Below are 27,606 nucleotides of genomic sequence, written 5' to 3' on the forward strand. Positions count from 1 at the left end.
TTTCATTCTCTTCATAGATCTTAGCCAGTAAACCAAGACCCATCATCCCAGTCGAATATGGCAGTAAAGTACCCGCTAACATACGACAAAGATATCTAAACACATTTATTGATGAATGTCTAAAGTTCTGTCAAGGTGAAGAGGAAGCTTACAGTATGGTACGTAATTGGTCCCATTGGACAAAGTTCAAAACGGAAACTTATGAATTTGGTTTTGTTTATCTGTCATCCATCTGTAAGTATGTGTATTCGTCTTTCCTTAAGGAGCTGTTTCTTGGTCAGCACAAGCACAGTAGGGCATGTAGATTTATTTTGTCATCCAATCAAGTATGAAGCATTCAACGTTTCATAGAACAATTGAATCTGTGCTAAGTATAACAACTTATCTAATCATTTTTAGCTCACATTTGGTATACATGGCTAATGTAACAGCGATGTCTGTATGTCTGTCTATCAGTGCAATATCTCAAGATTATATTACCCTGCCCTGCCCGTCGCATTTTGATTGGTCGAGCTGAACCACGTGACAGACCACCAATACACAGTAATGGTTCGTTTACATGCCTGTGAATGTGAATAATAAGATTAACAACTCAAAGTATCGTAACTTTACAGCTCAAACATAAATCATAATCAATCATAAAATAAAACAGAGCGCTTGTAGGTCAAGTTGAGATACTTTTTTTCTGAAAACACCTCCAGATTTGCCAATATTTTACAGCGCGCGTGACAGTGCGTCGCGTATTGCTCAGTTTCTGGGGCCCAGTTGTCGTTCGCTCCTGAAATTTTCGGAAATTTTGACGGTTTTTTTGGGTTCGCTGATAATATAATGGAAATAACAGACTCCGCTCTGACCATTAACGTTTATTTGTGGGCGCGGGCTCAAGGAAAGCCAAATTAACGGGCTCGGCAAGCCTCGCTTGTTAATTTTTGGCTTTCCTCTCGCCCTTGCCCACAAATAAACGTTAATGGTCAGCGCGTCGCCCGTTATTTCTATAATAGCTTATCAGACCAGAATCAAATCTGGTACATAGATTCAATTTGCAAAAAGCAAGAACTGGGCAATTTTGGAGGATGAGGCTTGCATATTGTATGCTTATTTGCATGTTTAATGATTGTATAAAAACATATACATAAACAATGGCAGCAGATAAAGTTCAATGAGAACTACAAATGTTGATTACACTAGGCTGTATAAACATATAAGCTGTGAAAGACCCCAAGGGATAGTGTATAAGTTAAGGGGGCGCTGCACCCAACACAGCGTATTTTGCTCGAAAATCACATTTTTGCAAATATTTAATCAATTTTAATTAATTTGTAACTCAAGATTAAGATAACGAACACATCATGTCTGCTGCCGATCAGCGTAGCATGGCATAGCATAGTGAACTGTCTGTTACCGCACCGGCATGCATTGGCTGCATGTAAAAACAACTCAACTTTCCAAGATCAAACGGTCAGTATCTTGTGAAAACGGCAACATAGCAATGAAAATTGTTTTAGTCAGTGGTAAAAACTCTTAACAGATGAAGCGTTCATTGCTTTTAATCAAATGAAAATGCATTTGGCCTCGGTTTTCAAGTTCAACGGCCTAGGTCCGATGTCTCCTCTCGTCTGATATACATTTCCGTGCGTTGTCGCCCCGTATGTATATGTTGCGATTTTACAGTACATGTAGGCATTTGTAATCTGTGTACTGTAATTCCCTGGACTGCCTTGCTTTTAGTTGTATTCTGTTGTTACCGCTATCAGCCCTCACTATAGGTACGTGCTTGCATATTAAAATCCCAAGCACTCTTTCATTCTGCACCAATCTTCGTCACACATTCTATTGTCTTCCGCTGCTCTGGTCTCTGGAACTTCACTTTTCCTTGCAAATGTTTTCTAGTTAGGTTGATAGATCTGGAAATAGTGCAGCAAATGTGATGAAACTTGGTACAGATCTTTAGTGCATAGTCTCACATAAGTTTACAAAAAAACTTAGGAGTGTCTTGTGAATTAATTGCTAATTTGCATATTTAATGAACTTTCTTATTTGTGGGCTCCAGAACCACTGCGTAAGCAGGGAAAGACACTAAGGGTTGTCCGATTGCCCGGGGCAAGTGGAAGTCGCGTTCGGACAAGTGAACGTCCGATGCCACTTGCCCAACGGGACAAGTGCAAAAAATAATTACCTAGAAATCGAATTCACGAGAGCGATTTTCTGGTGAGGGAACATGGACTTAAACAACAAAAAATAATCATATTATGTCATTGTGAACATTTCCATAAGATTTTTCATAAAATTGCATGAAGAGTTGACGAAAAGAATCGTATAATCGCTGTCAATAAAATCCAGTTCAAACAATACACCGGTACCGGTAAATTACCGTACGCTGATTTTTCATATGAAAAAGCTGTTCAGCTGGTGGTACGTACGTTCACCAAAGTTCATTGCATTGACTGTGAAGTTACGGTGTCTCACAGTATGTCGATACGGTAAAAAAAGGAACACACAGCGGTTTTTGTGCTTTGTATGAACGTTTATAATAATGTAAAAATAAAGTCCAGTGGTTAAAAATCACCACATAAAATTGGACTTTTGCTAAAACGTACTCTTCAATGTTAACTTGTTAAGGGACAGTGAGTGGCAAGGTCAGTGGCAAGACCACATGCAATGAAGTCATGAGCAATATTTGGTGTCAACGGGTCAAGTCTTTGAATTTTCAACAAACACTGACTGAATTTTCAGGTCGATAAGCCAAAGGTTACTTGTCCGTGGCGACCAACCTCTCTGTTTGTGAATTTTCCCATTCTAAAATGACTGTCAAGAAGCAATTGGAGCGAGTTTGACATAGAGAAATTCAGCTTTCAAAACACATTGAAAAACCTCGACGCCTTAGATTGTTGGTTTTAATTCTATTTAGTCTGCGCATGAGCATTAAAAAGACCACCTAGGTTATTAGAAAAACATTGGATACTGGTATAGTGCAATGGCAATCCAAACTTTATAGGGCTGGTGTATGATGTTAGCGCAGTAAAAACATGACAAAGAAGGACATTATTTTTAAGAAGCTTCAAAACATTCCTTTATAGCTATAGAGTTTTTCTTTCTGTATAGATAAGTTAAAACGTTTAAAAGTAAAAAGACCTTGAAGGTACCATTATTTGTACATTAAGCCACAAGAAAGTAAACATACAAACATATGAACTGTTGGAATTTTTTTCTATGAATATGAAAGCCCAACTAGCTGTAAATGTTGAAATTTGTTGACCTAAAAAGGCTTCCTATTTTCTCTGGTTTTCTTTAAATTCTACCCATTTACAGGATATAGTCTTTTACTGCTTTACAAAACATTCTTTAGTGAAAACTTAGACAAGTAAATTTACATTTTAACCATTATTTTGATTTTCCACCATACTAAAAATAAAACAAAGCATGTCCCAGTTGAAAACATTCAACACTATGCAGTTCATTGGACTACTCTGTTGTTTCCGTGAATATTCAAATGCATATATGCGCGGTGTACACTGGTTTTGCTATATTTGCATGGGGTGCCATTTTACGTTTGGGCACATATTTATTATTTTTCTTGTTCAAAATTGCACATGCAGTCTCACTGGGCAGTTAACAATACTTGTATTCCAACCCCTCAAAGAGCAAATTCCAAAAAACTTGTTTTAGTTCAGAAGTAAAATCACATAGAGAATGCTAAAAGATACAGGTAATGGGGCTTTAGTAATTAATGGAATATAAATGAGCCATCCAGCACTCTTAGAAGTGTGAAGAGAATGTCTGACATTTTCTCATGATAACATAATTTTCAAAATAAAGTGCATGAAATGAAAAACCAATGTTTTAGCTTTTTTCAAACACGTAAATTATACTGGGCAAGTGGTTTTCAAATTCGGGCAAGTGAACTGAACCCCCACTTGCCTGAAGGGCAAGTGGATAAAAAAATAAGTGTCTTTCCCAGGTAAGATTTGATGAAATATGGTACACATGTTGATCACTCAGTACTGTAATACTGTATAAAGATATTAAGCTGTATCATGTCAATTAATTGCTAGTTTGCATATTTGATGAAAAATGGCACAGATGTTGAAGTTTTGGTGATGTAATAGTGTGATACGTAGTATAATTTCAATTAACAGCTGATTTGCATATTTAATAAATTGTCGTAATTAGACTGATGTTAATAATAATAATAATAATAATAATATAATAATGGGTTCTTATATAGCACACATATCCACAAGTAAATGTGATCAAGGCGCTTTACAATTATTTTTACCCCTGGTCACTGGACCTAATATGATATCACTCAACTCCCTGGGGAGCAAACAACAGCTCACATGTGCAGCCAATCAGCGCAGCAGAGCTAAACACACACATTACAACCACTGTCCTACCAGGTACCCATCACTCCTGGGTGGGGAGAAGCAATGAGGAATAAAGTGCCTTGCTCAAGTACACAACACCATAGCCATGCCAGCGCTCAAACTCACCATCCTGTGATCGTGCGTCCACTTTAGTCTGGTTCCCTGACCCATTTCCCCGGTAGAGGGCGTGGGGAAATATGGGGTCAGGTACCGGGTAGCCATCTTGAACAGAATTTTGTTCAAGATGGCGGAGGTTAGTCACCTGACAGAACATGCTACAACAAATATGGCTGCTGCCATGAAAACGCCGGTCAAAATTCGACTGGATCAGAATTATGTTTGAACACTGGTATCCGAACCAAAAACATTGGCACACGAGACGGGAAACATAAACTGAAAGGATTAATCCAGAAGTACGGGAAATAGAGGTGATTGAAGGCTAGCTGTGATATCGCTGCAGTACTTGTTGCATGTATTGAACGCGCATAGGGTCATTGAGGTCATCGCCGACTGTGGCGTGACCCCAATGACCCGAGCACGTTCGATACACGCCACAAGTGCTGATGCGATATCACAGCTAATTGAAAGCAAACTTTGTTTGAACTGTGAACGACGATTGATTTCGATGGATAGAATGGTGTCCGAATTTCGTGAAAAATGCCAGGCATCATGTCGATGTTCTAAAAGTATTAAGAGGTGTGCTAAATCACAGTGGCTAAATCATGGAGGTAGAAAGTCTTTCTTTCTACCTCCACGGCTTTGTGGTACAAACAAGAAGTTGGTGTCAAGTTAACCTGAAAGTGCGAAACCCAACAAAGATGAGAAAAAGTTACAAGTGTTACTTTCATCCAATCATAGCTTGTTTTATTTTAACCCAATAGCGTCCATGTTTACATTAGCCGGTACCTGACCCTATATTTCCCCACGCCCTCTACCGGGGAAATGGGTCAGGGAACCAGACTAGCGTCCACTTCTCTAGCCACTGGCCCATGATGCCTCCACAAGAAATCATTCATCAAATTTCATGAAACTTGGTGCGGATGTTGAGCTCACATTGCTTTAACATTTGAACATTGATCAGTGTCATTCAAATTAATTGCTAGTTTGCATATTTAATAATCCTTTCTAATTAGTGGGCTGTCCAGAAAAACTGCATCAAATTTGATGAAACTTGGTACAGATGTTTATCTTTCAGTACTGTGATACTTTGTGAAGACATTAAACAGTATCATGTCAAATGATTGCTTATTTGCATATTTGATGAACTTCTAAATTAGGTATGATATGGCTAGAAATGCTGTATCAAATTGATGAAACATGGTACAGATGTTTCTCTTCCAGTAGTGTTATGGCATGCAAAGATATGTTGAAGTATCATATCAATTAACTGCTGATTTGCATATTTAATGAATTTTCGTAATTAAGCTGATATGGTTAGAAATGGTTCGTCAAATTTCATGAAACGTGGTACAGATGTTGAGCTCACAGTGCTTTCGCACTGAATAAAGACACAATACAGTATCATGTTGATCGATGTTTAATTTAGAAATGTAATGAGCTTTCCTAATTAGAGTGATATGTCCAGAAACACTTGATCCAAATACATGAAACTTTGTACAGATGTTGATCTCACAGTGTTGTAATATATTGATTGAAAATTGCCAGTTGTCGAGTCGTAGTCCCCGTTACAACCGATAACATAGTAACTAACTGATAATTTATCAAACCTGATAATGTAGTAAAAATTTTACCCAAGAAAGTAGTAAATCAACTGATAACGTAGTAACAAACTGATAACGTAGTAATTTTTCTAACTGATAACATTGTAAAAATTTACCGATAACGTAGTAATTTTTCCTAACTAATAACGTATCAACAAATTTATCAATAACGTATCAAATCAACTAAAAATGTATTGGATCAAGTGATTCATGGGAATAGATTCATAGAAATAGATCTATCCTCGATCAAACAATAAACCTATTGACCAATCAATAGATCGACCAATTGATAGACCGTTTTCATAAGTCTAGCGCCCTCCTGTGGCTACTGTGAATTTGAAGTCAAAGGCCACTGGGGAAAACCCTCCAGCCTCTGCCCAGGGTTTTCCCCAGTGGCCTTGCTTTGACTTCAAATTTACAGTGGCCACAGGAGGGCGCTAGACTTATGAAAAGGGTCAATCTATCGATCAATGTACTGATCAATAAATTGATCAATATTTTCATCGATTGAATGATTGAATTAATTGATCGATTGCTCGACTAATAGAACGATTGATAAGTATATATATAAAGCCATTATGGTGATAACCGGGAGGGCACATTGTATACATTTTGTGTATATATATATATATATATATATATATATATATATATATATATATATATATATATATATATATATATATATATATATATATATATATATATATATATATATATATATATATATATACACACCTACTAACATGCCTACAGAAATCTGCAACACACCTATTAAGATAACAACTAGCACCTATTAATGACCTATGATAGACCTACATATATCTATATATGTTGCAGACCTTATTTACTGTTGTCATTCTTGTTTTTCTGGTCGTACTGTGTAGATCATTGTCATAATATCAATGTAGAATTTTGCTGCTCTGAACAGATAGAAACAACATTCATCGTTTACCTTTGGTACCAATACTACTAGTATGTACCAATTTCAATCAAATGTGAGCAACACCATATCATCGGCGGTATTTTTAAATTATAGTAACTGGTAGATAATGAACAGCTTTTAAGCACAGTTCAGCTGTTGAAAGCAGTATAACTCAGCACCATTGCTATTTAAGGATGGATATAAGAGTGCATCTATAGTATAGTGACATATTATAATGTACCGGTAACAAGAATACCCTTCGACGATCTGGTTGGGTAAATCATGGTTTGATCGACGACTAAATTTTTAGGAAAACAAATTTTTAAAACAGGGACTTGTCTGCCTTGCAAGTTAAACCCTGTATTTTCTGCGAATGATACCAAATTGTACGCAGTTTTGAAGGAAATGTATGTCCACGGTCTTTCTATATAGGGACCGTGGTACGTCTGATGGTCTGTAGGGACACATCGTAGACTTGTTACTGCAAATTTGTACCTTAAAAATATTGACAGATGAGAACTTTTCATTGAAAAAACGGACAATTAAATGTCAATGCATTCAATGTTTGGTATAAGCAAGGACCCACTGCTACCTCCAAGCAGGGTAGTGGTCATGCTCCAAGCTATAAAAGCTAACGATCCCATTTTAGTATGCGGTACGTATAGTGCACTCCCTCACCAAAAACGTAGCGCTGTTTTTAGTAGGTGATAGCGCTATTTTACAGAGGTGACAAAGAGGTGAAAGTTTGGTGTACAGAGCTTTATTTCAACTCAAACAATGGATATCTACTTATGAGATGCAAATTAGGTCATTTAAATATCTATGAAAATCTACTGCACGCTACCACTTGCCTCACCTGGAAAAAAAGGATTTCAACCTACATGATACCTACAGAAATCTACTAGTCACCTACTCAGACACCTACCTTTTACCTATTACAGACCTGTGATACACCTACTAACATGCCTACAGAAATCTGCAACACACCTATTAAGATAACAACTAGCACCTATTAATGACCTATGATAGACCTACATTAATCTATTACTCAACTACCTACCATAGGCCTCCTAGAGGCCAACGATGACACCTTTCAAAATCTACATACACCTATCATGAAAGTACAGCCAAAAAGTAGGTGGATCATAGGTGATAAGTCGTAATTTCAACGAAATATTCATGAGATGCTGTGCTCTCCCTGGCCTTTCAAAATTGTTAGTAAATTTACGAATTGGGTTCAAAAAATATTAGTAAGCACAAATTATGTAATGCTGAACCCGCCAATTTTCAAAAAGCACTTCTGGTACTCAATGAATGTTTTAAGGGGATAGAAATGATGAATGATTTCATGATAGACAAAGGCAAACGAAAAATTTCTTTTCAGCTTTTATGACAATAAACTCTCATATTTTGATATGCATTTTCAAAAGATCCATCGCATAACACAGTACATCATGGGTCATAAATGCTTGTGTGCCATTTTGGTCAACCGGCCCATGAATGTTATTCAATTAATCAATCTTTATTATTATTTTTTTTTCTCAGTGGCTGATGATTATATATATTAGTATATTAAGTGGTCATTAATATTATCAGTGTTTGCACAAGTTTTAGATGCTAGAAAATCTGTCCCCTGTTTTTCATATTTTGAAAGCTCTGTCACCTTGAAAGTATGTATGTCATCCATGGGTACTAGGTGGTGCCTCTATAGCTGCAGTCATTTTGCATTGTTCAGCTCTAAAATTCTTTCATATTTAAGTGCGCAAACTGAAACTGGTGATCCTGCTAATGTTTTCACAGAGACAGTCACATTTTTAAAACGCTGCACATTAGAGAAGATCGTTGTTTTTTTCTTGATAAACTTTCATCGTGCGACTGTGCACAGCATTGTCTCTGGAGCATAAGAGAAAACTATCAGTATTCAATTTCAAAACATTTGCTGAGAGAGTTTCTTGTAAAATATTTTGAAGGAAACCTATTAAAATTGGAAAGTTCACAGAAAAATTCAATCTGCATATCATCAAATGACAAATCTATGATAACTAATATTTCCGGCTAAGATTTCCACTCGCTTTAGTGCCTCCATGCACAGACAAACACCTTGCAGTACGTCGTTCAACCATGCGCGGTCCGGACTGCAGTTCGACTGTCTTTCAGGCTGACTGTTCTTGATCTCTTCTCGGCGGTTTCATTGTTTCCAATTTTTTCATATCAGTTGCGGTTTCTATCCCTAACTTTCTTTCCCAGCTGAAGATACTATCCATCTAAAGCATTTGTAACTGCCCGCTTCCCTTGATCCGCTTCAACCGTCCATTTGGAAAGTTGACAGCGTGTGAGTGTTTGGGTGTCTGGAAACTACCGTAATGCAAGGCACACCGTACCAGTATCTGAGTACACGACCCGGGGATCTTGAAACTTTTTGCGCATGCTCATGTTAGCACAGGTCAAAGTCCAAAGCTATCGCCATGTGTCGATTCGTAGATGATAGGGGCAGAGTAGTTTTTGAAAGACGAGATATGACAGTATTTCCCCAGAATTTCATAATCTTAACCAAAAATTGGGCTTCAAAAATAACAAAATTATTCGTAAATGGCCGATCTGGCATTTAATTTTTTTCGTAAATTTTCATTTTTGTTCGTAATTTACGAACATTACGAGCGACAGCGAGAGCACAGAGATGTTTGGGAACCACAACTCACCTATCCCTGAACAGCTTTTGTTCAAACTTGGCACACAGACATTGTATTGTAGTGTGCATGTGCATCACAATTAATGGTTGGAGTTGGGACTGTGTCATCAGCGATGACTTGTTGTTTACCCAGGGCAACGATAAACAAATACAAGTTCATTACATTTATGGTTCAATTTTATTTGCTCACATTTGGTATACCAATGTGAGGTAATCGAATAAGCTGAATCAGTTCATTTGCATCTGATTTGCATGTCTGTATGTATATATGTATGTATGTATGTATGTATGTATGTCCGTCCACATCAAAAACACCTAAACCGCAGCACCTACTGTCTTAGTATTTGGTGTACAGGTGCACATAGGGGTGTAGATGTGAATTTGTTCAAATGAACTTGTCAGTGTCAAAAATATGTAAATGAGGAGAAAAAAGGAAAAACCCTGCAAATTGCTAAAACTCTGTAACTGTTGGTCAGATAGGGTTGAAACTTGGTGTGCAAGTTCCTTTAGGTATTCTAAATTAGGTGTTTAAAATTTGGGATGAAATTTGCATGTTTCTATTTTTGGGGTAAGTTTTTCAGTTTTAAGTCAAAAAATGTTTTTCTCTGAAACCACTCATCTGATTGCTTTGAAAGTTGGTATACATGTTCCTCAGGATGACCTCAGTCAAGTTTATACAAATTGAATTGAAATTTTAATATTTGTAAATTTGGGGTAATTTTCGAATTTTGGGTCAAAAATTTTTTTTATTCAAAAACTGCTAATCTTGTAGCTTTGATATTTGGTATACAGGTTCCTAAGATTGATCAAAATCAGTTTTATGAATATCATAAAAATATCTCGAATTTTGTATTTTTGCTGTATTTTTGTTATGTTTCTCATTTTAAGTAAAATTTCTTCTTCTCTAAAACTGCTAGCCCGATTGCTCTCAAATTTGGACTGGGTGTTTGCAAGGGTGTTACCCTTCTAATTGACAATGTTGAAATTACGACAAAATTGGAAATATTACTGTTTGGGGGCAATTTTTGTCATTTTTGGTCAAAAAATCTTAAAAATATTTACTTTTTAAAGCCCCTGGACAGACAGCTTTTATATTTGGTGTACAGATGTCCAGGGATAACAATAGTTAGATATGTGGAAATTGTCCTGAAATATACAAATTTGTATTTTGAAGACAATTTTGTCATTTTTGGTCAAGAAAACTTGTTCTCAAAATTACTTGTTTGATAGCTTTGGAATTTGCTACAAAAGTCCTGAGGGATGTTATTAGATAGATTGTCTGCTCAAAGTGTTGGGAAACCCCCAAATCTTTATGTTTTAGGTAATTTTCTCAGTTTGTGACCTTAAATGACCTACACCAACCCAGGATAATATGTTGTGAGAGAGTTTCGAAGGCTGTGAACATAATTTTGTCATATTTAATATCAATTTGTAGTAAAATATGATCCAGAAAACAAAGCTGAGGTAAATTTTTTCATTGTGAACCAATTTTTGCAACTTTTGCATGTAAGACACACAATAACTGATGAGAAATTTGATCCAGGATAATACCAGATGTCGTAATCCCCCACAGTGGAAGGCATTTCACTATCTGTAACTGATTTAAGTGCTGTTTACATTCAAATGATAGCACTCACAGCATCAATTAAAACATTCCCAAGGTTGTAAATATATTTCCTGCCAGCTGGTCTTATGTAAACATGATCAACAAAGAGATGGAACATTTGATATTCAGGAGGGGGTAGGGGCTAGAAGATTGATGAGGTAGCATTACTTTTTACCAGATCCCTTGTACATTTTTTCCCACTCTTTATTTTTTCCCCACTCTCCCACCTTTTCTTTTTGTCAAGCTTCTCTGGCTAATTTTTTTGTTGACATTTGCTTATGTATGTAGGATCTGCTTGTCCCATTGCTATAGAAGTTGATATGCATGTTCCTAAAGATGACCTCCAGTACCTAAATTGCAGACCTTATTTGCTTTTGTCATTATTGTCTTTCTGGTTTAAATATATCTTGAATTTACCAATTCAAACCGAATGTGAGCACACTGTCATTGACGGTATTTTTATATTTGTGGTTAATTTATTTATTACATCTGTAGTTCCAGATTGTAACATTAATGGTTTACTGTTTTATTACCTTTATGGTTGATTTTATTACAATTGTGGTTGATATAACTTTTGTTGAGATTATTACATTAATGGAGGTTACACATATTCACTGCAACATTATTTAGCAGATTTCATCCATCAGCGAAAAATAGCTAAATACAATCTAAGTGTACAATTAATGCTTTAACAGTATCATGGAATAGTAATTTCAGTTTTGATAGTTTTCATTGAATGCAAAATGGGACCCACAGATAGTAAAATAAAAGTAATATTATGGTAAGTTTACTATTCACAGAGATATGGTAATATGTTTACAATAAAATATGGGATATAGAAATACCTGCTTTGAGCAGGGGATAAAATGGCATATGTTTACATGCATTGGCCATTCTTAACAAATGAAATTGTGATGCAATCTTGTAATCTTGCAGGCTTTGACAGAAGAGAAAACTGTGTACCAGAGATGTTCCAGTCGGAATGTATATTTAAATTTATGCATAAACACTGTCAAAAGATTAAGAAGTCTACAACCACAAAGCACAAGTGAAGCAAAATCACCAACATCCCCAAGGAAAACCATATCCCATGAGGCTGTACTTGGAGGCAAGAAAGCAACCCTAACAACGTTTACTGTTCATAGGTCTGGTCACCACCACATCTCTTCAAATCTTAAGTTTGAAGGTAGATGTTACTAATTTTGTAATTTTAAAAACCTGTCACACAGTACCTGTAGCATTATTAATTTGTAATTTATGTATGGACAATGTGTAACTCCAAATGCAATTTACTCAATACATAGCTTTGTATGCAATGATATTTATTATTTATTTGCTCAGGAAGATCATTATTTGTATTTCTTCAAATCCTGGTAACTTTTGTGTTTTGAAGTATGTCTTTTGTCAATCTCAGTTAAAAAATCATGTTTTCTCCAAAATCTCATATTTCATTGCACTGATCAAAGGCCATATTTCCTCCTATCTAGGTGTGAATAAATTTTGTAGAAATCAGATACTATTGATTCAAATAATGTTTTTATTGATCACTGAATATGCAACTTATTTGAGTTTTTACCTTTATTCCAATGAAACAATGATTTATGATTGGTGAAAATTACTGACGAACCAAACCGATTGGAGACCAGGATGACAAATCAACCCACAAAACTTTTGCCATGATCAGATCGGTCATTGTGTAACTTTAACAGATCTGAGTCTGTCAATTGTTAGTAGAATAATTCCATTTCAATGTTTCCTTTCTTCAGGAGCAGAATTGTATGAAAGGCTTAAACCATATATATTATCAGAACAACAACTTCAAGAAAATGGTTTCCCAAGACCCTCACCAGGTCAACCTGGTTTAGCAGTTATTACACAAGAACAGAAAAAGCAGCATGGATTTTCTGATAGTGAGTTCAATTAATGATTTCTACACCTGTTATGTAGGTCATTTTCCCCCACACTCATGACCAGAGTTTAATTAGTCTAGAACATTCCCAAGGTCACTGTCCTTCATGACCTTACTACCTTAGCAGAGGTTCTGGCCAACTATCCCCTGTGAAAGGTAAAAAGTAAATAAGTTCAAAAGTTGGTATTTGCCCCCAACAACTTTTCTCTCTGAAAGGTTGAAAATAAGTTCGCAGGTTTACAGACAACCCCATCAACTTTCTTGTGTAAAAAGCTGGAAGTGAGTAAGTTCACAAGTCAATATGTCACCAGGTGAATTCACAACTTTGTACCCACCCTGTATTGGAGTGTTGAAAGCTTTACGCAATGGCTGAAAATTGACTGATGAGGCCTTAAACTTTGACATTCTGCATATTATTAGCATATAATTGTTGGCTACACATGCACTGTATGCCTGGAATGTTATACTTTTTGAGCCAAACTAGTTATACAAAGATGTAAAGAATTTGTAAAAATCCCAGTAAGTAGGGGAGGGCCACACCACAACAGATCACATGACCAAAATTCACTTCAAGTACCTAACATGTTGTTAAGTGATAGTTCAACTCGGCTGCCAGCTATCATGAAGAAATTTTAGCTCATATTTGATATATGTATAAATACCAAAAAAGCTATATGGTGAGTCAGTAGAGTCTTTGTATGGATGTATATTAGTATGTGTGGATGTATGTCCGTCCACATCAAAACTCAAAAACTGCGGCACCTACCATCTTAGTATTTGGTGTACAGGTAGACCCAGTGTTTGAGATGTGAATTTGTTCAAATGAACATGTCAGTGTCAAAATATGCCAATGAGGTAAGAAAAAGGGAAAAAACCTGTAAATGTGTGGGAGTGCATGATGGTATTAACTGAAATAGCCTATACATCTAAGGGAAAGAGGTTCTATGAGGCATTACCTCATTTCTATGCAGTGTACCTTCTATGGGTGGGAGTGGTGGCAGTAACTGTAACAGCCTACACAATGAGTTATTTCCTGTCATTGTTCATGAACTGATACATTTTGGCAGACCTGCTCAAACCACAGGGTCCGGCGAGCAATATTCGTCTAGAAATTATGAATATGATCAATAAATGTCTTGTGTAATTAAACTTTTTTTTCATTATACAAGCCTTACCCATGCCTTACCTGAGTCTAGTGTGTGCCTATTACTTTACCCTAGCTATCTGTGGATAGTATTTCAAATAAAACAGTCTATATCTGTTAATTACCCTCCCTAATCCCCTTCATTAATTTGTGTTGCCGATCGCCAACGCAGGGGCTTATCGCCCTGACCAAATACCTCGTTAGCAGCTCATAAGGTAGTAGACGGAAAGGGCTGAAACTCTCAGGGTCCGATTTCAAAAAATCTTCATTTTCGAAGGGTTAGGTGGCGTAAATTTTCGAAAAAAGTCGGCATCAGCTTTGTACTTAAGCAAGCAAGAACACTGACTAGTTATTTTCAGGATTCCAATGGTCGAAGACGGAGTACAACGATCGACTGGTTCTACCAGTCGATGGCATGAGGATGGGAGTAACGCCGGAAGACGGAAGTTACGACCTTTGACACTATGCTGGCTCATATCTTGTTTACGGGAGCGAGCAAATGGACAAGTTGTAAACAAAATTTGCATATTCCACAAAAGCTTCGCTTAGTGTCAAGGTCGATTGATATACTATCAGTTAGTCTCCCCACTGTGTTTTAGTGCATTTAAATACTCCGGCATCAAAGTTGGGATGTTAAGTTCGTTCAAATTTCCCAGGCTTTCATTAGGTAGACACAACTAAAACATTAAGCCACAAACACAAAAAACACCGTGTGAAGTAATTTCAGTGTTTGCCCTGTGTGTGCAAAGTCGGGTTGATTAAATCATGATTAAATCTAGTGAACATTTCTAAAAAACACGAATGTTTCTCGGATCGAAATGAATTCGTCTGTCTGTTTATGATTTGACCAAAGACAGCGTAGGGGACGACCAGTTCCACTGCCAATGGCTTGACAGTGATGCCGTGCCTACTCGTGTCTGATCCGCAAAACAGAAAGGATCACGTTGAATTTTCTAGCCGCAGGCTCAAGTTGGCAACAAGTAAATTGCTTTGTAGAGATTTATTGTGAAGGAAAGACAACGGGTGTGAGAATGAACACGAATAGAAAACCAATACTATCACTAAGAAACTCTCATGTCAATGAAAGCAACTCGGATCTACAAGTTACGCATTTGACATGCCTTCTTTTCGTTGTCGATGTTATGAAACACAAAACTTTTTCTTTTGAATCTTTTCAAGTCCCCCACCTTTCTAAAATGTCAACTGTCTGATGTGACCCAAGTAAAATTATTGTAGCTAGAGACATATTTTGGTGAAAATACATTGATTTGTTTGAGATTTTGCTGTGACATCATCGTGAAGTAAATGATCGACAGCGTTCTTTGTGGCGATGGAATAACCGCAATTTTGTGGTTAGTTGCCACATTCAATAACTTTCCAATTTTAAAGTATATCCGACAGGTGCACGTGATACACCACGAGAGAGACAGAGGGAGAGAGAGGGGGGGGGGAGAGATTGTATCCGAGAAGCCGACTATTCTTGTCTTTGTAGTGACTCTAGGTTCGTTTATTTTTTTGCCTGTTGTTTTTTGCTTTTCTTTGCAATTTCGCTGGTTTAATTGCTTGTGTTACAGATTCATTGACATTATTGGATCTTCGATTCATTGACATTATTGGATCTTTGCGTTGTTCATTATGTTCCCTCCTTTTGATAAATGTAACGGAAATCGGTTTCGAATCAAGTATTACGCAAAGAAATGTTTGATTTATATAAGTGATGAACCTTTGAATAAAAAAACGAGAATATTTTGATCCATTATGACTTTCCCCATTGATCCGGCTCAAAAGTCAAGTAGTAAACCCAGCAATGACTCGTGTGTGAAGACCTCAAAGTGGTCCCTGACTTCAAAGTGGTCCCCATCCTAAATGTCCGGTAAGATAGGGGGTTAAACTCAAGTCTGACGACATCTACCGCATAATGGACGCTTTTGTTGTCACACGGACGTTTCCGATGTAATATCAGCTGCTATTTTAGTATTTAATACCTAGAGTTGGGAAAATGTACAAAATAAGGGCTGAGCACAGAATTAACAATGGGGAGGTCTAGTGTCTATATCAATCATGACTTATCTATAAAATGACTCATTTGAAGTCATATCGATATTTGGAAGTCATTCTAATCGCTGCTCGTAAATACATAAACGGATATGAAATACAATTTGCAGCATTGCTGTGGCGTATCAATCGCACTTGCGGGTCAAAAATTCATCGCCACAAGCCAGCCCATAGACATTTTTGGTAGTTTACTTCGACCGGTACTATAACACTGGTCAGTTCACGACCCATTGTCTACTTCTGCTAGCTACCTCAATAATATAAACATGTATTTTCAACCGTTTTCCCGTGAGCCGACGTCCACGAATTCTGCAACGTTTGCCCTCTCGCGTAATTGAATACTTTGGGTCTGTCAAAAGTTCAGAACCGAGCAGAAACAGTCGACGGCTCATAAAAAAGCTGAAATTATAGATGTTTCCACATTCAACATAATTAACGGAAGTAGGAGATGAGTCATAGATAGTCAGAGATAAAGAAGGTACATGTTCATTTATTCAAAGACTAAGCTATTTCATTATTTTGCGAGGTAAAAATTAAACCGATTGGTGTCGCAGTAAACTACAGAAAAGGTCTATGGACAGATTAACAGCGGTTCTGAAGCGATATCCCATGACACGAATGCAATCTATAGGCCTCAGCATTATGCTACGAATGCACAGATGTAAAATACACAAGAATAGGGCTCGAGGCCAATATTTTAGGGGGATATTTTTCTTAATTTTTTTTTACAAAGATATCCAATACCTACCATAGAAAGTGACGCGATTGAAGTAATACATTACCTAAAAGAAGTTGAACACAGCACGCGGAGCGTAAAATTATCCGAATTTTCACGGGACACCTTTGAAGTCAAGAGGACGCTTTTGAAGTCAAACTGATTTCTTTATTCTTTACTGTTTGAAAAAACAGGAAGTGTACTCTTGTCTTATTTATACCTGATACTTAACAGGTCGCATATTCAATTCTAAAATCAAAACATTCTTTCTTTAACATAAACGATATTGAATACAGCACAGAGAGCTTAAAATCATCACAAGTCTTTGGGGACCACCTTGAGGTCAAAGGGACACTTTTGGAGTCAAACTGATTTTCTTTATTCAATACCAAAAGTTGGACAAAATCAAAGAAGTGTACTATAGTTTTATTAATACTTGATACTTCACAGGTCGCATGTTACATTTTTCAAGTAAACACATTCTTTCTTTAACTTAAACGATGTGGAATACACCAGAGAGACCGCAAAATCATCCCAAGTTTTCGGGGACCACTTTGAAGTCAAAAGGACACTTTTGGAGTCAAACTGATTTTCTTTAAGCAATATTAAAAGTTGACAAAAATCCAAGGAAGTGTACTATAGTCCTATTAATAACTGATACTTCATAGGTCGCATGTTACATTTTTCAAGTTAGAACATTACTTCAATTACGCAAAAGAAGTTGAATAAAGCAGACAGAGTGTACAATCATTCGAATTTCATGGGGACCACTTTAAAGTCAAAAGGACACTTCTGGAGCCAAACTGATTTTCCTTATGCAATATTTAAAGTTGGACAAAACAGGAAAGTGTACTATAGCTTTATTAACACCTGGTACCTCACAGGTCGCATGTTACATTTTTCAAGTCAACACATTCTTTCTTTAACTTAAACGATGTGGAATACAGCAGAGAGACCGTGAAAACATCCCAAGTTTTCGGGGACCACTTTGAAGTCAAAAGGACACTTTTGGAGCCAAATTGATTTTCTTTATTCAATACTAAAAGTTGACAAATATCCAAGGAAGTGTGCTATAGTCCTACTAATACCTGATACCTCATAGGTCGCATGTTCCATTTTTCAAGTTAGAACATTGCTTCAATTACGCAAAAGAAGTTGAATACAGCAGACAGAGTGTACAATCATTCGATTTTCCCGGGGACCACTTTGAAGTCAAAAGGACACTTTTGGAGTCAAACTGATTTTCCTTATTCAATACTAAAAGTTGACAAATATCCAAGGAAGTGTGCTATAGTCCTACTAATACCTGATACCTCACAGGTCGCATGTTCCATTTTTCAAGTTAGAACATTGCTTCAATTACGCAAAAGAAGTTGAATAAAGCAGACAGAGTGTACAATCATTCGATTTTCCCGGGGACCACTTTGAAGTCAAAAGGACACTTTTGGAGCCAAACTGATTTACCTTATGCAATATTAAAAGTTGGACAAAAAAGGAAAGTGTACTATAGTTTTATTTACACCTGATACCTAACAGGTCGCATGTTACATTTTTCAAGTCAACACATTCTTTCTTTAACTTAAACGATGTGGAATACAGCAGAGAGACCGTGAAAACATCCCAAGTTTTCGGGGACCACTTTGAAGTCAAAGGGACACTTTTGGAGCCAAATTGATTTTCTTTATTCAATACTAAAAGTTGACAAATATCCAAGGAAGTGTACTATAGTCCTACTAATACCTGATACCTCACAGGTCGCATGTTCCATTTTTCAAGTTAGAACATTGCTTCAATTACGCAAAGGAAGTTGAATAAAGCAGACAGATTGTACAATCATTCGATTTTCCCGGGGACCACTTTGAAGTCAAAAGGACACTTTTGGAGTCAAACTGATTTTCTTTATTCAATACTAAAAGTTGACAAAAATCCAAGGAAGTGTACTATAGGCCTATTATACCTGATACTTCACAGCTGGCATGTTACATTTTTCAAGTCAACAATTCTTTTTAATTTTCCTTAAAAGAAGCTGAACATAGCAGACGGAGCATGTAATCAAGTGGAATTTCCGTGGACACCTTTACGGACATTTTGGTGTCATATGTATTTTTTCAATACAATACCAAATGTGTGATAAATCAGTAGAAATGTAGAATAATCCTACAAGTAACTCTGTCTTATAAACTCAATTTCATACACACATACAAATGGACGTTGAGCATTATTTAGCCAAAAAAATCTTTATTTAACTGTACATAAATTTTAACAGTAGAGTAAAGCACAAGAGCAGTTTTTCTCTATAAAGTAAAATAACTACTTTCAATAACCGGAAAAATGAGATAAAGGGCATCAATTTCACAAAAATAAAAGCACATTACCTGAAGGCCAATACAGTCCTGTTGTGCTATGTAGAGAATAGCTTTTTGTGACACATATGTTTATGAAGATAGATACCTTTGATAGCACATTTCAAAAAATGTCAAAAAAGCTGCATTACCACTAATACAAAATTGAAAATATTATTATAATTTCAACATCACAGTAAGATTATCCCTGAGAACAAATCAGCCAGTGGTATGAGATGAGTAGTGTTTAGAGAAAGAGATTTTTCGATCAATAATGGAAAACATAGCATCAATGGCACTTGGCTCTCATTTGATTTGATGAGGCAGGCCACAGTGTGTATACTTAACTATGTTTACCCTTGGCAACATGCATACAAAGTTTCATAGCCATTGGAAGAGGGATTTCAGAGAAAATGATTTTTGACCAAATATGGGAAAAGTTGCGCAAAAATGCCTATAACCGAGGTTGCCTCTAGATACATTAAAAACAAATTTCAAACCAATCAAAACATTTACTTCAGAGAAAATTATTTTTTGACCAAAATATTGCCCCAAAATGCAAAAAAACCCAAAAACACACAGATGAAAATTTCACCACAATTTAAGAAATCATATAGAAAACAACTCTAGAATCAAGAGTATTAAGTTTCAAAGCAATCCAACGACAAATTTGAGAGAAAAACATTTTTTGACCAAAAATTGGAAAAATTGCCCCAAAAATACAAAATTGCAGATTTCACCATATATTCAAGATATCATATTTAGTTCATCTGTAGAAACCTGTATACCAATACCAAATATCAAAGCTGTCAGATGGGCAGTTTTGATGAAATAAAGTTTTGACCAAAAATGACAAAAAAATGACAGATTTGCATATTTCATTACAATTTGAACAAATCTAAGTTGGGTTATCCCAAGGGACCTGTATACAAAATAACAAAGCTGTCTGACCAGCGATTATGAAGAAGATTTTTTACCAAAAACGCCTTTTTGGCGCTAATTTGCATATTTTCAACAATATCAAAAAATACCGTCAAGGACAGTGTGCTCACATTCGGTTTGAATTTGTAAATTCAAGAAATATTTAAACCAGAAAAACAAGAATGACAAAAGTAATTAAGGTCTAACTTTTGGTACTGGAGGTCAACTTTAGCAACATGCATAGCAGAAACAAGCCCCTCTTAGTTTAGTATAAACGGTCTTCCCCCATCTACTGTCTATGGTTGCAGCTGGTCTGTTAATATGTAACAGTTCATCAACAATGACAGGAAATGAGTCAAGATCAGTGGAGTTTGCCTGTGTCTCACTGGCATGCCTCCTGCACATTTGCTGGATTTCACTTTTTCTTACCTCATTTGCACATTTTTGACACTGATGTGTTCATTTGAACAAATTCACATCTCCATCCCTAGGTGCACCTGTACACTAAATACTAAGACAGTAGGTGCTGTGGTTTAGGTGTTTTTGATGTGGACGGACATACATACATACATACATACATACATACATACATACATACATACATACATACATACATACATACATACATACATACATACAGACATGCAAATCGGATGCAAATGAACTGATTCAGCTAATATGATAACCTCACATTGGTATACCAAATGTGAGCTAAAAATTAAAAAAATATATTCTCAAATCATATTTTTCATCTACGCAACAAATAGCAAATCAGTAAGTACTGCGGTTATCAAGATATTTGAGTGACTGAACGCCTCACAAATGGACGGACATACATCCTGACAACGGATGCCGGACAGATACCCATCCCAATAGCTTCAAAAGACTATCGTATAGTAGCTAAAAATGAAAATTTCACCACAATACTAACGAAAATCACCATAAACATCCCGCATACAGAGTTTCAACAAAATCTAGACTGCCGTTACAGAGTTTAAGCGTTTGCTGGATTTTCTCTGTTTTCTACAACATTTCTTTTTTTTTACCTCATCATCATATTTTGAAGACTGACACTTTCATTTGAACAAATTCACATCTCCACCCCCAGGTGCACCAGTACACCAAATACTACAATGGTAGTGCTGCGGTTTTTGAGTTTTCGATGTGCACGAAGATAGCATGCACACATACTAACATACATAAATGTAGACACCGCTGACCTACCATAAAAACTCTTTTTGGTATAATATACATACATGTATACATGTATACATGTATGTATGAGCTAAAAATTGTCCTGAAAATAGAAAATTGTGGATTTATCAAAATTTGAATATTTCACAATTTGATCATCCGTATGAACCTGTATAACAAATATCAGTGCTGTCAGACAAGGGGTTTTGGTGTAAAAAATTCTATTTTGTTTCAGCCAAACCTTAAAGCCCCACACAGCAGCAAATGTGCTGTAAACCAATCTCAAATTATCCTCAGTTTTCTAAGGGTTTTCTTCAAGTAAGACACATTAAAGACCAAAAAAAGTGTACAACACTGTCGATAGCCTAAGAAGTAGCATTTAAATTCAAACTTTTAACATGATTTTAGATTTTCCGAGAATTTCAAAAAACAAGTCATTGACAATGACATAGTCCCCACTTGTAATAGGAGTATTAGTTTTGATGGGGCAGGGAAATGTGGTCATTACGAAGTATCACTGGAGTGTATATGTTCAGATCGATGGGCACATCGGTCTATGTCATTGTTCCCAATTTGAAACAAGAGGCATGTCTAAGTTATGGTTCTAAATCGGGAAAAAAGATCAGACCTCTAGCTGTATTGGCCAGCCAAGAAATACATATGTGCATAATAAATGAGGTACAAGATGTGACATCTTAAGGTCTATTATCCTATCAAAATTGAAGCGTAAAGAACTTGTGGTTACTGAGTTGTGCATATATATGTATAATCAAGGTCAAAGGTCATCAAGTCACGTGACATTTTGTAAAAAAAAATTGTATTGCTAAGTTATCCCTATATACCAAAAATCAGACCTCTAGCTCTATTGGCTCGCTCAAAATTAGATATGCACATAATTAATGAGGTACAATATGTGGCGTCATAAGGTGTCCCATCATACCAAATCTAAAGGGTGTAGCACTTGTGGTTACTGAGTTATGGACAAATATGTATATTTGAGGTCAAAGGTCACCAAGGTCACATGACATTTTGTCAAAAAAATTGTATTGCTAAGTTATCCCTATATACCAAAAATCAGACCTCTAGCTCTATTGGCTCGCTCAAAATTAGATATGCACATAATTAATGAGGTACAATATGTGGCGTCATAAGGTGTCCCATCATACCAAATATAAAGGGTGTAGCACTTGTGGTTACTGAGTTATGGACAAATATGTATATTTGACGTCAAAGGTCACCAAGGTCACGTGACATTTTGTCAAAGTGTCTGAGATATCTGCGTGAACAGATGGGTGAACGGATGGACTCACGGACAGATATGTCCCAATCTATAAGCCCCCTGGACTTTATCTGTGGGGACTAAAAACTGTGTCACTGCATCCTTTTTGCAATATGAATACGATGAGAAACTAAATTTTTATTTTTCTTGGCCTTATACATGGGAGTCTATGGAGAGCTGCCTTATACATGGGAGTCTATGGAGGTGTAAACTAAAAAGTCCTCTAATACAGCCAAATTTGATCACATTGTGAAACAAATTGAGGTGCATCTGTATGAGGTAGGGTACTATCCTTGTACCAAGTTTGAATAAAATCGCTCCAGGCGTCTCTGAGAAATCTGCGTGAATGGACGGACGGACACACGCACGCACGGACAAACGGACGGACGCACGGACATGACCAAACCTATAAGTCCCCCGGACAGTGTCCTTGGGGACTAATAATCATATGACAGGAAAATAAAGATTACAACAAATAGTTGGCATTGGTGTGTTGTGCATTAAGTAAATGGCATCATGCTTGTTTCTGGTATATCATGATGTGTATGTGCGGGGAAATACTGGTTTTTTTTTACTTTTCTGTTGGTCGCCAATTTTTGAGTACGTCACCAGTTTATTATTCAGCCTGTTAAAACGTGTAGGCATGGTCCAAATCAGCAAGCAGTGATAACTCTGATCTTTCCACATCATTTCCAAGAACTCTGTTAGCTGGAGAGATTAAAATTGAAAAATTTATTACCAGTAAGCAAATCAATCCAGTCGTCAAGATAAAATGTATGCAAATTAAGAAAGAAACACAAATATAATCTCTTTTTGTTATTTATATACACACCAAATATGAGCTAAAAACCGACTCAAAGCAGGTCTGTTCATTATAAGCACATATGTAAAATTATGACTACGGTAAGTATTGAAATGGAGACATAACAAAATACATAAATGAGTACACTATAGGTGTAACCGTAAAGACTCAAATTGTGTGCTGAACACACATGAGGCTTTTATCTATGGCTTCTGCGCTAGGTGACTGGTGCTATACGTTGTGAGTTCAAATCCGACTGAAACCACAATATATTACAAAAGTGTATGAACACAAATTCCATGAGCACAATCATATTGTATTCAGTTTAGATAGTCAGCTTGAATTTACAGCTAGACATCAGTTAAGACTGATGACACAGTCCTTGACGTAAAAGAACTTTGTCATTCAAAGTCACTGAAATGTACGTTGTACCAATGATGTGAAATGACCTAAGTTACAATGAAAACAATGTCAAGGCATGTAGAGTACGAACTCAACACATGGAAACTAGACAATATGGCTGCCTCCAAGTGCTAAATTTGCTTTCTTGTGCGTGCATGATACAGCCTTGGGGCTTAGTGGGCCAGGGTCGGGTGTTGGAGTATATTTCTATTCTTTCAAGTATCATCATAAATTCCTGACAAACTGTGTTTAAAACCCTTTCCCCAAAATACCAATACCTAAGTTGGCAAAGAGCAGTCGGGGGGGGGTCACTTCCATTACTTGCCAATATGTATATGCGCCGCCCAATGGGGTGGGTATTTCAGCAACTTGGTCCAAAATGGGGGGGGTGTCAATTCCACTGTAAACCATGGTCTAAAATGGGGTTGAAGTTTGAGTGCCACACAAGAACAAATTTCAACAGTCTGTTCCCATCTCGCTAGCAGGGTTCTGAGCTGCACTCAATAAGCATGGATATCTTTTCTGTGGCAGGGGAACCATTACAGAGACCCCCTGGCTTAAAGTAAATATGGACTTTGTTTTAAAACATTGTCACTGATTTGTCAGAACTCTACATATGGCAGATTTTTGCCAAATAGAAAATACCCAAACAAAGTGGCTCTACTGCTCCTAGTATTATTCAGGTCGACCATGGCCATATGAAGTAGTATTGCTTTACAGACAAACAGCGAGGTTTGTTGTGAATTGTAATTTTAAAAAAAACACCACTCAGACTGTAACTGCAGATAACTGATAATTTGCAGAAGCTGGACCAAAATTTGGTGAGTATTTTCTTTCACAAAATTTGTTAGTATTTCCTCATGATTTTTCAGAATCATGGCTTGGCCAGCAATGAAATAGCTCTAAATGCAGTATAAGCTTACAGTGGTAGGCTTTGCCGGGGCAAATACTTGCTTTTTCCGTTTTAAAAATGTTGACGCTATGACTGTTGACCTGGGTCAAAGGTCATAAAGGTCTAAAATGGGGTCCTAAAACAACGAGATTTTAGGTCTAAAATGGGCCCTGGGTTTTATACCTGCGGTCGCACACCTCTACCACTTCTCTGAACAAGTACTCCCCCTCCCCCCGAGAGAGATATACAGCAGTTCTAGCTCTGCGTTATATAACGCCGAAAACACAGCATCGTACGCAGGGCCATCATTCATTATACACATATTGACTGGCCATGAGGGCAACAGCATATGTCTGTGCCCCGAGGGACTGTGAGTCACCCCCAAAAACAGACTGTTTCCCGAGGCCGTAGGCCGAGGGAAACAGTCTGTTTTTGGGGGTGACTCACAGGCCCGAGGAGTTAAAGACGTATGCTGTTGCGCCCATGGCCAGTCAATATGTGTTTTGTAACACACCTCCTCCGTAGCCATGCATAAGAATGTACAATACACAAAACTTGTCGCATGTAGGCCTACGATGTAATATGTTGGAGTGCATGGTTCTAAGAAAACGTTTTTCCCAAAAGAATCTGCAAAACCTTCAATACACCGTTGATAATAGTTTTTGTCCGTATCGAGTCCTTGTTGGAAACCAAAGCATTCAATTCTTCTTCACAAAGTAGGATAAACCAAGAAATTTCTCGACTATCGTTTCGATCGGCCGCAGACGACATCTTTGTTTACATTCTGGTCCGTGTTCGCGTCAATGTCGTTTTTGACGTCAGCGGGCATCATTTTTCGGAACTGATGCCTGGCAGGCAACAGCTCAAACAAATGATGCCTGATGATGTAGTTTATGTGGATCAGCACAAAAAGAATGCATCCCACGTAACTATCAATTGGCGAATTAGAATACAGACTGCGGATGAGGTGTGTTACAATGTGCGATGTTTCTGTGTAAGTTCCCCGGGGGGGGGGGGGGGGTAACTCCCATAGATGGCTATACGGGGAGGGTCCGCGCGAAAGGGGTCGTTTTTTTGCACTGTTTGGTATCAGAAAGGGTATACTTTTCACGAGGTGTTGGTATGAGAAAGGGTCCGGTTTTAAACACAAACTGACATTTGTTAAAAAATCATGCTGTCAACACTGGAAACCCATGTATCTACATCCCAGATCTACCATCAATATTTCCGATCTGTCGGTTTGACTGTTGGTACCCCTGGTACGCAAGGCGAGTGAGTCGTATCTGTATACTTATGGTATTGTATGGTATCAGATTGCTGTGGAAACGCAGCTATCTGTTGGCGGGGTAGCGTGAGTTGCTATGCGGGTCAAAGGTCAACCCCGCCACTCACATAGCAACTCACGCTACCCCGCCAACAGATAGCTGCGTTTCCACAACTAGATATCAGAAAGGGTAGGTTTTTTTGCTCAAAACTGGTATCACAACAGTTTGGGTTTCCATGTTCGTGCGGAGCCCCCGTACTATTAGCCATGGAGTTACCCCCCCCCCCCCCCGGGGTAAGTTCACAGTGTAATTTGATTTTGGACGAAGACAATCAGCACTCGCACACAGGCGTTCTGTTTACTGGATAGTTTGTATAAGTGTAGTTTATGCTACGTTCCGATGTTCTGTTCCGTAAAAGTCTACGGAACAGAACGTCGGAACCATGGTCGGAACGTAGCATAAAACAAACTACCCAGTATTAATAGCTCTGCATGGCCATGGCAGGGCTGTGTGTTAGCGGTGCGGCGTTATACGACCTCCCAACACATGTGGTGGGAGGCCGTATAACGCCGGTAACACACACAGTTGCGAGTGGAGTGATACGTACCGGCCGCCGCGTACTATGCATATAATAATTATTATATGCATAGTACGCGGCCGGTACGTATCACTCCACTCGCAACTGTGGTAACACACAGCCCTGCCATGCAGAGCTACCCAGTTAACAGAACGCCTGTATGCGAGTATGAAATATAACGTCGAGCAACAAGATTGAAATTAATGACTGTTTGAGCTGGTACTCACTCAGTAAACTGCTAGGCCATATGGACATCCGCATATCCATACAGTGATCGGTGGGTCGCTGGTCTCGACCGTGCTGTGTGCAGCGCAATCTCCCATGATGCTAATATGAGACACCCTAACCAGGTGAAAAAATTGGACGCGCAGTTTGGGCTGGTTCGCATTGTAAAATGCATCGGAATTTTTGAAAAAGTAATAAAAGTGAGCGCATATATCAAAAAGGACCAAAATAACAGATTAGTATGGGCAATATTACAAAGTTTAACAACTTTATGCAAATATAGGAATGGAAAAATCCCTGGACTGCGTAAAATTTCAGTTCAATTACAACTACGGGGACCACTTTGAAGTCAGGGACCACTTAGAGGTCTTCACACTCGTGGAATGATGGATGTTGATGTTTACTTCGGGAAGTGTTTTTGAAATGTTATGAAATTCTATCGGGAAATTAGTAGTTACTGAATGCTATATTTTTACGACCATGCTGTATTGTACAAAGGCAAAGGAATGCATTACAAAACAGAATAGCAGCCTTAATTTCGTTTTAATTCAATTAAATTTCCGTTACCGTTTGCGCGAC

The 27,606-nt window shown here is 37.4% G+C and overlaps 1 protein-coding gene across 2 annotated transcripts in view; it reads left to right on the top strand.

The window, feature by feature from the left end:
• Positions 1 to 27,606, top strand: part of LOC139139391 (RNA exonuclease 1 homolog) — a 216,522-nt gene that overhangs the window by 88,595 nt on the left and 100,321 nt on the right. For both annotated transcript variants that reach the window (XM_070708293.1, XM_070708294.1), the window contains exons 5-7: positions 18 to 158; positions 12,242 to 12,491; positions 13,072 to 13,215. In XM_070708293.1, the coding sequence (XP_070564394.1) occupies positions 18 to 158; positions 12,242 to 12,491; positions 13,072 to 13,215 (535 nt within the window). The remainder of the gene's footprint in view (positions 1 to 17; positions 159 to 12,241; positions 12,492 to 13,071; positions 13,216 to 27,606) is intronic.

The sequence above is a fragment of the Ptychodera flava genome, chromosome 8 (genome assembly GCF_041260155.1).
Source record: "Ptychodera flava strain L36383 chromosome 8, AS_Pfla_20210202, whole genome shotgun sequence".
Lineage (NCBI taxonomy): Eukaryota > Metazoa > Hemichordata > Enteropneusta > Ptychoderidae > Ptychodera > Ptychodera flava.